This window comes from Tachysurus fulvidraco, chromosome 14 (assembly GCF_022655615.1).
Source record: "Tachysurus fulvidraco isolate hzauxx_2018 chromosome 14, HZAU_PFXX_2.0, whole genome shotgun sequence".
Classification (NCBI taxonomy): domain Eukaryota; kingdom Metazoa; phylum Chordata; class Actinopteri; order Siluriformes; family Bagridae; genus Tachysurus; species Tachysurus fulvidraco.
This window is the reverse complement of record NC_062531.1, coordinates 2,177,157-2,189,551: the sequence shown is the minus strand read 5'-3', so window position 1 is coordinate 2,189,551 and position 12,395 is coordinate 2,177,157. Positions and strand designations below refer to the sequence as shown.

The 12,395-nt window shown below is 46.0% G+C and overlaps 1 protein-coding gene across 2 annotated transcripts in view; it reads left to right on the top strand.

Annotated features, from left to right (window-relative positions):
* Positions 1-12,068, top strand: part of edem3 (ER degradation enhancer, mannosidase alpha-like 3) — an 18,763-nt gene extending 6,695 nt beyond the window's left edge. The window contains exons 9-22 of one of the 2 annotated variants that reach the window (XM_047799822.1): positions 560-665; positions 757-854; positions 1,062-1,187; positions 2,790-2,873; positions 2,968-3,051; positions 4,623-4,747; positions 4,977-5,166; positions 5,713-5,858; positions 5,962-6,106; positions 7,162-7,353; positions 7,477-7,642; positions 8,882-9,067; positions 9,685-9,732; positions 10,224-12,068. In XM_047799822.1, the coding sequence (XP_047655778.1) occupies positions 560-665; positions 757-854; positions 1,062-1,187; positions 2,790-2,873; positions 2,968-3,051; positions 4,623-4,747; positions 4,977-5,166; positions 5,713-5,858; positions 5,962-6,106; positions 7,162-7,353; positions 7,477-7,642; positions 8,882-9,067; positions 9,685-9,732; positions 10,224-10,516 (1,989 nt within the window). In that variant the 3' untranslated portion in view covers positions 10,517-12,068. The remainder of the gene's footprint in view (positions 1-559; positions 666-756; positions 855-1,061; positions 1,188-2,789; positions 2,874-2,967; positions 3,052-4,622; positions 4,748-4,976; positions 5,167-5,712; positions 5,859-5,961; positions 6,107-7,161; positions 7,354-7,476; positions 7,643-8,881; positions 9,068-9,684; positions 9,733-10,223) is intronic. The other variant, XM_047799823.1, reaches the window with a different exon arrangement.
* The last annotated feature ends 327 nt before the right edge of the window (positions 12,069-12,395 follow it).

Below are 12,395 nucleotides of genomic sequence, written 5' to 3'. Positions count from 1 at the left end.
GCGTGTCTGACATTAGCATAAAAGGGCGTGTCTTGGCGATATGCGGTGGAGAGAGCATTCAGTGCGCGTGTGTTACATTAGCATAAAGGGGCGTGTCTTGACTTGGTTGAGAGCGATTGAGACATCGACATGGCGGATACCTGCCGTTACCTCTGCCTCAGGTTCTAGGTGTCGAACGTCGTCTTCCGCGTGAAACGGAGCTAAACCTTTCACGCTACAACACACAGTAACACAAACACACATTTGTATTACCATAGTGTTACTCATCGTGTTCATTTAGTGATAAAAAATACACCCTCGGTCAGCCGCCCCAGCAGGTTCCGGCGTAATAGCTGCCTGGGTGGGCGGAGCTATCAAAACAGGGGTGACACCCATTTGGGTTAGGGGTGTGTTTGTTCAGGTGATTGTCAACATTGGCTTTCAAACACCGTGCACCGTGCCTTTAAAGGCTCTTTTCAGCTTGATGAAACATAAGTGGCTGAGAAACGACGCCCATTAACGCCATAATAAAAAAATCACGTGTTGCGTTTATGGATGGAGTTGTGTTGATCACGTCTAGGCCCACGCTCGGAGAGCTCTCGACTTCCTGTGGGAGAAGAGACAGAGAAACAGCAACCTGGTGGGAACGACCATCAATATCCACTCGGGGGAGTGGGTGCGCCGAGGTGAGGACGAACCTGCACCGGACTGTACCATTATTCACCGAAACCCTGGTGGATTTTGTCCTTATGTCTCCGTGTCCTTTGTCTCCTGTAGACAGCGGAGTCGGAGCCGGGATCGACTCGTATTACGAGTACCTGCTGAAGGCCTACGTCCTGCTGGGGGACGACCAGTTACTTCAGCGCTTTAATATAGTGAGCTTTCCTTTACACACACACACACACACACACACACACACACACACACACACACACACGGTGGCACGGGTGAGGAACAGAGATGAAACAGAATTTTAGACAAGCTTTAAACTTTCTTGGCACGTGCTGAAAACGACATCATCCAGTTAAATGTTGGAGTAAGTGTGTTATAGTGATGTGTATGTTGACTCGTGTGTCTTTCAGCACTACGCGTCTATAATGAAGTACATCAGTCAGCCTCCTCTGCTGCTGGACGTCCACATACACAAACCCCTGCTGCCTGCACGCACATGGATGGACTCACTGCTCGCCTTCTTCCCCGGGCTGCAGGTCAGACGCAGAAAAAAGCCTCTGAAACCCTACGGTGTCGTTCATCACTGTACCGGCATGGACTTTACTCTGTCTCTCTGTCTCTCTCTGTGTCTGTGTCTCTCTGTCTCTCTCTCTCTGTCTGCCTGTCTCTCTCTCCCTCTCTCTCTCTTTCTCTGTCTCTGTCTCTCTCTCTGTCTGTCTGCCTCTCTCTCTCTCTCTCTCTCTCTCTCTCTCTCTCTCTCTCTCTCTCTGTCTCTCTCTCTCTGTCTACCTGTCTCTCTGTCTGTCTGTCTCTCTCTCTCTCCCTCTCTGTCTGTCTGTCTGTCTGTCTGTCTGTCTCTCTCTCTCTCTCTCTCTGTCTGTCTGTCTGTCTCTCTCTCTGTCTGTCTCTATCTCTATCTCTCTCTCTCTGTCTGCCTGTCTCTCTCTTTCTATCTCTCTCTCGCCCGCCCACTCTTTCTCTCTCTTGCTCTCTCTCTTTCTCTCTCTGTCCTTCTCTCTCTCTGTTTCTCTGTCTCTCTGTCTGTCTGTCTGTCTGTCTGTGTGTCTCTCTCTCTTGCTCTCTCTCTCTGCCTGTCTCTCTGTCTGTCTGTCTGTCTCTCTCTGTTTGTCTGTCTGTGTGTATGTGTGTCGCTCTGTCTCTCTCTGTCTCTCTGTCTCTCTCTCTCTCTGTCTGCCTGTCTCTCTCTTTCTATCTCTCTCGCCCGCCCACCCGCTCTTTCTCTCTCTTGCTCTCTCTCTCTTTCTCTCTCTGTCCTTCTCTCTCTCTCTCTTTCTCTGTCTCTCTGTCTGTTTGTCTGTCTGTGTCTCTCTCTGCCTGTCTCTCTCTCTCTCTGTTTGTCTGTCTGTGTGTGTGTGTGTCTCTCTCTCTCTCTCTCTTTATTTAATATGCCTATGGAACATAGAATATAAACATGTTGTGACTTTATCACTGATTAACAGACACGTTCATTGTTACAGAACTGAACCCACAGGGTGTTCGTGGGATTTGGAAGTTAACAAATAAAATAAAAAAACAGTTTAGGTAGGAAAGAATTCTCTCTGAAGGTTAGAAGTGATGGACGGATAAGAGGACAGATAAATGCAGGAGTAGAATGAAAGGAAGCCACGAAGCAGTGTGCGATATCTAGCACCCTGAGAAACACCACACCCAACGGTTTCCTTTATTTAAACAGAATAAAAAGGCCATCTGAAGGAGCCCTCGAGGAACCTTTTCTTCTAAGTGTGTCATGTCCTGTACCGTGTCGTGGAAAAAGGCTTCTCTCCCTCCGGATTTCCTCTATTCCTCCATATCTGTCACTGTAAACGGTTTTGGTTTCATTAGACACCAGATTAGACAGGAGGACATCTAGAAACGCTTCTGGAGGAACGGAAGCTCCTGCCCCAACATCTCAGTGCAGTTCACATCAGGGTTCTGATCGTTGTCTCGTTGCAGTGCTGCCAGTAATCAAGCCTGTTCTTAAACCCAGTTATCAGTTAGGGGGCAATTATTTGTTTCTCCACCCAGGGCATCTTTTCCTTCAGTTCATAAAACGATCTATTAAAATGTTCTGTGTTGGGTTTGTTGGGAATACGTCTATATTCTATATAATGGTTGTTATTTAAATCCCCCTCCCGCAGGTGTTAAAAGGAGACATCCGCCCTGCTATAGAAACCCATGAAATGCTGTATCAGGTCACCAAGAAGCACAACTTCCTACCTGAAGTAGGTTCCTCTTTCTGCGAGCGACATTTCTGAGTGTTTAAGCTCTTTGTTTATGTCACTTTAACTTCCTCTGTTCCTTTCCCTCCTTCATCAGGCCTTCACTACAGACTTCAGGGTTCACTGGGCACAGCACCCACTGAGACCCGAATTTGCCGAGAGCACCTATTTCCTTTACAAGGTGCGTGCGAGAGTGTGCGTGCGAGAGTGTGCGTGCGAGAGTGTGCGTGCGAGAGTGTGCGTGCGAGAGTGTGCGTGCGAGAGTGTGCGTGCGAGAGTGTGCGTGCGAGAGTGTGCGTGCGAGAGTGTGCGTGCGAGAGTGTGCGTGCGAGAGTGTGCGTGCGAGAGTGTGAGAGCGTGTGTATTAAGGTGTGTGTATTAAGGTGTGTGTATTAAGGTGTGTGTATTAAGGTGTGTGTATTAAGGTGCGTGTATTAAGGTGCGTGTGTGCGTGTGTGTATATTAAGGTGCGTGTGTGTGTGTATTAAGGTGCATGTGTGTGTGTGTTAAGGTGCGTGTGTGTATTAAGGTGCGTGTGTGTGTGTGTTTGTGTGTGTGTATTAAGGTGCGTGTGTGTGTATTAAGGTGCGTGTGTGTGTATTAAGGTGCGTGTGTGTGTGTTAAGGTGCGTGTGTGTGTGTTAAGGTGCGTGTGTGTGTGTTAAGGTGCGTGTGTGTATATTAAGGTGTGTGTGTGCGCATGTGTGTATATTAAGGTGTGTGCGTGCGTGTGTGTGTATCAAGGTGCGTGTGTGTATCAAGGTGCGTGTGTGTGTATATTTTAAGGTGTGTGTGTGCGCATGTGTGTGTATTAAGGTGCGTGTGTGTGTATTAAGGTGCGTGTGTGTGTGTTAAGGTGCGTGTGTGTATATTAAGGTGTGTGTGCGCATGTGTGTATATTAAGGTGTGTGCGTGCGTGTGTGTATCAAGGTGCGCGTGTGTGTGTGTATCAAGGTGCGTGTGTGTGTATATTTTAAGGTGTGTGTGTGCGCATGTGTGTGTATTAAGGTGTGTGTGTGTGTATTAAGGTGTGTCTGTGTATATCAAGGTTCGTGTGTGTGCGTGTGTGTGTTAAGGTGTGTGCATGTGTATTATGGTGTGTGTGTGTGTGTGTATTAAGATGTGAGATGTGTTATACTAGAACAGCTCCTGTTCTCTCCCTCTCTCTCTCTCCCTCCCTCTCTCTCTCTCCCCCCCTCTCTCTCTCTCCCCCCCTCTCTCCCTCTCTCTCTCCCTTCCCCCCACTCTCCCCCCCCCCCCCCTCTGTACTCCTCAGTGTTCTATTTGCACTGTAGGGTGTTGACGTGACGTGTTGAGTTTCCTCGTGTGTTTCCACAGTAAAGTTTAAACGATATCACAGCGCTTGTCTGATTCGCCCTTAACCCTAAACCCAGGATCGAGTTCCTCTTTACGTCACTGACTCACAGATGCTTTGTTGAACCAACTAGTCTTCAGTCTGACTCAGAACGTTCATGTTATCGTTCCAGTATAGAAGTCTGTATTTCTCCCAATGATGAATGAAGTGAATGTCTTAATCAATAAACATGAACACACTAAAACACAGTGTGTGTCTCTGTCACAAATTTCAGTGCAATAACATTTTAATTAGAACATTTTTCATTTATATATGAAATTAATGGCAGGATAAAAAAAAAACAGGGATGTCTTTTTTCTGTCGTTTATATAAACGTGTTCGTTACTGATCGTAAACTCTTCTGTCCCCGAACACGCCCTGATATCCTAACGCTCGCAGGCCACCAGGGACCCGTATTACCTGGAGGTGGGACGCACTGTTCTGGAAAACCTGAACCGCTTCGCTCGGGTCCCGTGTGGCTTCGCCGCCATGAAGGACGTCAGGACCGGAAGCCACGAGGACCGGTGAGAGACGCAGTACAGATTTATCTTTATCCCACTAGGATTATTTTTACAGCCACAGATATCCGAAGAGCTCATAACGACCGGATGTACGTGGGGTCAAATCCCCAATGGCCAAATGCCACGTGTTCGGTTCATCATGTCCCATGACGTATGAAGTTCTAGTTTTAAATTTCCCGGTCGATTTAAACAGGCGATGTAGAAGGTCATTAGATTCCGGTTTGTCTTCCAGCATGGACTCGTTTTTCCTGGCCGAGATGTTTAAGTATCTCTTCCTGCTGTTTGCCGAGGAGGACGATTTACCCTTCGACGTGGAGGACTACATCTTCACCACCGAGGCCCACCTGCTCCCCTTGTCCCTCTCCATCGCTTCTCGCTCACACCCGCCCCCTGCAGGCAACACCACAGTACTGCACGCTCCGGTACTGCACGCTACATACACGGCCCCTGTATCCCTGATCATTAACATATGCAAATGATGTGTTCATTAACGCCAGGGTTTGGAAGAAGTTTACAATTAAGAATAAACTAAAATATACTATATATATATATATTATTCATTTTAAAGATTTTCTCTAACATTGAATAAGCCGCCTACGTTTAGTTTAGTTTGGTTTTTGTTCCAAACACGTCTCAGCGTTCACAGTTCAACGGAAAGCCGACAGCGTCGGGAGATTTCCCTCCATTTCCTACCGATTTATTTACAATTTGATTCATTTCAAATTATCATCGCAACGATTTTTATTTCTATGTCCGCGATCTTTGTCACAGGGGAAAAAAAAAGCCATCGGTCTAAAACGCACCTTTATGAACCGCCTTGTAGTTTATTCATATTATTATATCTTAAACATTCTGTATTATTAGACAGTAAGACAATAATACGTACGTTATTCGTTTCATCTGAATTTTTTTTCCCCACTTCATTATTTATTTTTAATTCCTCTCTTTCTCGCTTGCGACGTAAACAGACGCCGGCGGAGCTCGACGACTCGAACTTCGAATGGACCTGTCCCAACACCCGCCTCCTTTTCCCTGACCCCGCCTACCCACACAACCTCCGCGAGCCGATCAGGAGTGCGGTGGACAAGAGTTGTCCCCGCCCCCTTCCCCCACGGTAAGCATGAGGTTCACACGTGAGCTTTTTATATATTCTGACTAAACTTCTCCGTCCTGATACTGGAGACTTCTTACATCTCACCTCTGTCTCTGTATTTCAGAGAGCCAGGAGTGGGCCGTGCTCCGCTGAGAGCTCAAGACTTCATGGCTAATAATCCGGAGCACCTGGAGCTGCTGAAGAGGATGGGGGTCACGCTGATCCACCTGAAGGACGGCAGAGTGCAGCTCGTACAGCACGCCGCACAGGTACATCCACCCATTCACCGCCCTGTCCTTTGGACCCAAGTATTACAGTTCAGGTTTTGTAGCTTAAGCAGCACTTTTACCCCTTTTCCACCAAAAAGAACCGGTTTGAGAGCATCACAGAGTCGAGTCTGATGTCACAGTATACGTGTCACGTTACCCAGCGCAGCAACGTTAGCGCAGCAGCGGCAAACACAAACACAACAATGGCGGATGTTGCTTTACTGTTAATGCTCATGGCTTTGTGAACCTATATTGGGATCCAAACGCGGCAAATCCGACGTGTACGTGCGGCTCCGTGTTATCTGTATAAACGGAGGTTGTGATCGAGAAACGTACATAACGTTATTTTATCATTAACACAGAAAAAAGTTAGCCTTAGCATGTAGCTACCTACTATCATATGTGCTGATAAATGATCATATTGCAGTAAAGTAAGTGTATTAAACATTAGTATACTTAAGGTACATTATCAAATGCGCTAACAGTAGCCCCGCCCACAGCCCCGCCCACAGCCCCCGACGCAAGCGGTTCTTAAGTCTAGACCAGCAAAAAGAAAGAACTGGTTCTAAATTAGGCTCCGAACCAGCACTCAAACTGCCTCGGTGGAAAAGAGGCAATGTACATTTTAGGGGCGTGGCTTCGAAGGAAACACTGGATTATATCAACGTGTTTTTTTTTTTTTTTTAGAATCGTATCCTTCGGCGGACAAAATCGCTGATTTTTAGTTTAGTTCTTAAGGATAAAAGCTGAAAAAAGTCCTCGCTTTAAGACGGCAGAACAAAAGTCATCTGAATATTCTCCGTAATAAGACCTAAGCTTGAGCTCCCGTGTGTATCGATTCGATATTCTTTGTGATATTCGGGATGTTCAGGTTGTTATTGTTTCTCCGTAAATCTTGCGCAGCGTCTCGTGTTTTATTTATTCTTTTATTTTTTTTCCCCTCTGTGCATAATACATGATTATTTACACAGCATATGGCATCCGTTCCATTTCTATTCATGAGTATGCAGCATTGATGTGTGTGTGTGTGTGTGTGTGTGTGTGTGTGTGTGTAGGCGGTGAGCGCTGTAGCTGCTGAGGATGGCATGCGCTTCATGCAGGAGATGATGGAGCTCTCCAGCCAGCAGCAGAAAGAGCAGCTCCCCCCCCGCGCCGTACAGATCATCTCACACCCCTTTTTCGGAAGAGTGGTACTGACCGCCGGACCTGCGCAGTTCGGGATGGACCTTTCTAAGAACAGCTTCGGGGTGAGTAGTTATAAACGACACTGACCCTATCTGAAAAAAAAACACTAAACACTTCAGGATTATTTTTTTCACACCGACTCGTAATGAGAGATAATCGACTTTCTTCCTGTCTCCGCGTCTCAGGTGCGAGGTTTCGTGGCCGTCGCCGAGCCTTACTCCGGCTGCGCCGAGCTGAGCAACGGCGAGTTTGTGGCCGGACGTATCGCTCTGCTGCAGAGGGGACAATGCATGTTTGCAGAGAAAGCCAGAAACATTCAAAAGGCTGGAGCTATCGGAGGAATCGTCATCGGTGAGGAACATGGAGATTTCAGTGGGGAAAAATAACACTGTGTTTGAATTATGGTGCAGTGAATCATTACAGTTACCAGCTCGACTCGAGGGCGTGTGGTACGTCTTATGGTTCCGTGAAGTTTAAGGCGTGTTCTTAGGCATGCTATGATACTAACTAACTATAAAATCACCAAAACAAACACACCCCTAACCCAAACGGGTCCCACCCCTGTATCGATAGCTCCGCCCACACATACATACGTAACCCAGGCGACTAACAGAAAGAAATGTGTCGTTATCATAGCTGAAGGGAAGAACAATACGATTGTAGATAAACAAACAAGCAAAAATGCCACACAAGCATAATGATGTAAAGGACAAAGGCATATATTAGTTCTGTGTAACAAAGCAAAACCAACGTTACTCACCTATCGAGAAGGAAAAAAGCGCCTCGGCGTCTTAAGTAAAGTCGGCCACATATTCACAGGTCGGAGTTTCCCGAGTCGATAACTCCTGAGCTAAACGCTGTTACTACACAAAACGCGGTTGTAGCTGCCTCTCTACATTACTACGATAGAAAAGAGGTGTTATTTGTGTAGTAACAGCGTTTAGCTCAGGAGTTATTGACTCGGGAAACTCCAACCTGTGAATATGTGGCCAACTTCCTGCTCCTTCAGTTCTCTCCAGCGCTGGAAAGCTGATCCTATATTAACACGTCCTACTTCTTGTCCTTATCGTAAGTCTTTCTTCTCTTCCTTTCTTTGTTTTTATCCTCCATGTCGATGTTAAAACCGCTTTCTGCTAATGTCACACACGCGCACCGAACACTCTCTCCGCCCATATAGACAAGCCCCGACCCTTTCTGCTCATTGGCTACACGTTTGTTTTGTATTTGTTTAGACTGTCGTCCCGACACTGTTTTCTGAAGCATTTCTCAAACGACGGAGACCGCACCTTTAATAAACAGTAAAAAGTAATCTTGGGACAGAATGATTTAAAAGCTGGTTAATTACTGCGACAAGGTCACAGGTCTAATTGTACAAAATAAACCATTTATTTTTTTGGCATGTTATATTAAAAAAATCTGACTAAAAGATGGACTAACCCAGCCCAGCATGTAATATAGATAAAGTCCGACTTTTGGCACTGCCTTGAGCTGATGGTGTGTGTTAGTGTTTAGGGGAAAATCCTAAATCACTCAGCAACCCGAAAAAAAGTGTGACTTTACATTTCCACGTTTTTTTACTTCTTCTCTCAGACGATAACGAGGGCAGCAGCAGCGACACGGCGCCGCTCTTCCAGATGGCAGGAGATGGCCGGAGCACCGACGACGTTACTCTGCCCATCCTCTTCCTGTTCCATAAGGAAGGGAACATCCTGCTGGAGGCCCTGAAGGAGCACAACGAGGTGGAGGTGCTGCTCAATGAGAAAGCCCGAGACCGAGGTGAGTCGCCTCACGATGTTTTACCCTTAAACAGAAAACACTGCATCAGAGTTTATTCTTGTCGTATTTAATTAAACACTTGGATCTGAATGCAGTTGTGTTTAACTCACATGTCTGGGTGGGTTTATGGGATGATATTATTTAAGTCACTTCTCCTAATTGACTCCAGGGGACATTTGTGTACTTTTAGTGTTTATGATGGAAATTGTGCTTAAAAACCTAGACTCAATCTCTCCACTTCTTTTCTGTAACTGTTGGCTTTTTCTTTCTCTCTCTCTCTCTCTCTCTCTCTCTCTCACACACACACTCTGTCTCACTCTCTCTCTCTATTGCTGTCTCTCGCTGTCTCTCTCTCTGCCTCTCGCTCTGTCTCTCTCTCTGCCTCTCGCTCTGTCTCTCTCTCTGCCTCTCGCTCTGTCTCTCTCTATCTCTCTCTCTCTCTCTGTCTCTCTCTCTCGCTCTGTCTCTCTCTCTGTCTCTCTCTCTGTCTGTCTATGTCTGTCTGTCTGTCTCTCTTTCTCTCGCTGTCTCTCTCGCTGTCTCTCGCTGTCTCTCTCTCTCTGTCTCTCACTCTGTCTCTCTCTCTCTCTGCCTTCTCTCCACTTATGAATGAGCAGAAGCCATATTTAAGGGAAAAGCCCTGCCGGGCACCCTGTTGGATGGCGGTAAGTACTCTACAGCTCTTCCTTTTTTCCCTCTTCACCCTCTTTTCTGTCTCAGTTTACTGACTGACTCAATATCTGAACATTTAACTCACTGACACGCTCATTTACCACCTGACTCAGTGTCGGAATGTTTGACGCACTCACTGACTGACTCATTAATTGACTAATTGACACAGACTGACTAGCTGACTCACTGTCTGAACGGCTTACTCACAGACTGATTCACTGGCTCATGCAGATTCACCCTGACTCACTGACTCAAATCTTATGTCTGTGAATCAGTGACTCACTGACTGAATCACTGACTCAAATCCTGACTGATTCACTTGCTGACTGTCTGATTTACTTACTGATTCAACAACTCACTGACTGACTCTCTGACTCATTCACAGTATATTAAGTGTAACAAACTTGTATTCTTATGCACCGAACATGTCAGAAGTCAATGTCATGTTGCTTGACATCTCTCCGCTCCACATCTTTGCTCTCAGGTGGAGACGAAACAGAGGAAGGAGACGAGGAGGAAGGCTGCTGCGAAGAGGACCACAGTCACTCCGCCCCCTCATCAACACCTGACCAATCACAGTCCACAGCTCAGGACCAAGTGGAAGCGGGTGAGGAGGCAGGAAAGCCAGAGGAGGGGCTTAGCAACGACATACCTCTGAGTGTGGGGGAGGAGCCTGTAGAGGACGATGATCCTAACGACCAATCGGTGGACTCGATAATGGCTGATTGGCAGGAGGACCTGGAGGCGTTTAAACAGATGGAGAACGATGAACTTTGACCTCAGGATGCAGGGACAGATCGCAGAACAGAGCCATAAATATTTTAAAGAAACTTTTAAGGAACACATCCGGAGTACAGGACAGAAGACGGAGACCTCATTCTCAGGTGCTTTTACTGGAGCAGAAATCTTTAACCTCCACCTGAACCAAACTCAAGACCAAACCGTCTCATCTTGTCTCTCGTCTCGCTTCTCGTCTTACCGGACGTCTTCCTTCTTCCGAATCGGTGTATGTTAATCCGCGGGGTTGACGTTAATTTGAAGTGATTTACAGACCGAACGTTAACAAACAGAAGGAGTTTACACGGTCGTTACTGTCATTATACGGCGAAAATCAAAAGACGGTCCGGACTCTTCGGAACGATCGGACCGGATGTGTATATGTAGTTTTTACGTACGTTTGATTTTTGTGTCTGTTGTTTCTGGAACATTTGACCAGAGAGTCAAACTTTTAGTTCTGAGATTTGATTCTCACTCGTAAAGGAACGGTTCATCGTAAAATCGTTAGGTTTACTCAGTGTACCTGTAACAGCATGCCTCCATATAGGACATTTGTGATGATGAATTGGCTCCAGATCCATGAGCAAGCACTTACACCGTGCAAATGAACGTGTGTCATAAAAGTCAGGACTAAACGCATATAAAACTGAGTTAAAATAACACCAAGGCCACGATCTGCTAATAATAATAATAATACCCAAGTACTTCACGTGCGTCACACGGCGTCACCGTGGAGCCGAATGACTGAACCAACCCTGGGGATTATTTTATCGTTTTGACTTCTAGTATGAAGGCTTAAGCAAAAGTAGGGAGCAGAAAAAGGCCTGAAGCTAAAATTTGTACAACCAGATTATGCTTGTTATTGCAAAAAAATGTTTATGCGTGAAGATTATTTTTGTTTTTTGTTTTTTTTTTTCTTTCAGAGGCTAAAAAATTCACTTTGTAAAGACTTCCATTACCTGCCAGCTTCACTTACGAACCCCGCGAAAGGAAAAATGTTAGATTTTATATATTTTGGTGAACCGTTCCTTAAACGCTCGAGTAACGGACGAGGGTTGATATTTGGGGGGTTTTGGGAACCAGTCAGAGAAAAGAACAAACCCAGTTGTCAAATTTGCTGCTAACTTGGGAAGAACTGTTTGAGGACCAGGCCCTGTGTTTGTGTTTAGCGTTCATCAGCCCACGTGTGTGTGTGTGTGTGCACGTGTGTGTGCACGTGTGTGTGCACGTGTGTGTGCACGTGTGTGTGTATGTGTGTGTGTCCTGGAGAGTAAAAAGGCACGGACTGAAAAGAAACGCATCTCTTCTATCATTGACACCCAAAAAACACCCCCCAAAAAACAAAAACCTTCCATCGTCCTACAGGGGGCGCCGTTTCCACACCATTCACTGACTGAAAAAGGAAGGACCAGGCTTCAGGACATCATAAAACTGAACTTAATAAGAGATAAATGACGGTTTCACACTTTTTAAATGACGAAATTTGTATGAAAAGGTGGAAATCCGTGCACTGTGTGCAATAAAGGGCAGAGGCATGTTTGATTTTAATGGACTTGTGTGTTTCTGGTTTGTTATTTTAGAGACGCACGAAAAAGTGAAGCAGCTCTGAACATTGGCCTTTATTTATTTTTGGCAGTTTTATGACTCATTTTATTGACCTAATAAGCAGCCGGTTTCTAGTTGGAGTTCATAAATGTATCATATATGAAACTGAAGCTGTACTGCTGCAGACTGTGGGAAAGAGAGAGGGAGTGAGTGAGAGAGGGAGGGAGTGAGTGAGAGAGGGAGGGAGTGAGAGAGACAGAGAGAGTGAGAGAGACAGAGAGAGTGAGAGAGACAGAGAGAGTGAGAGAGACAGAGAGAGTGAGACAGAGATGGA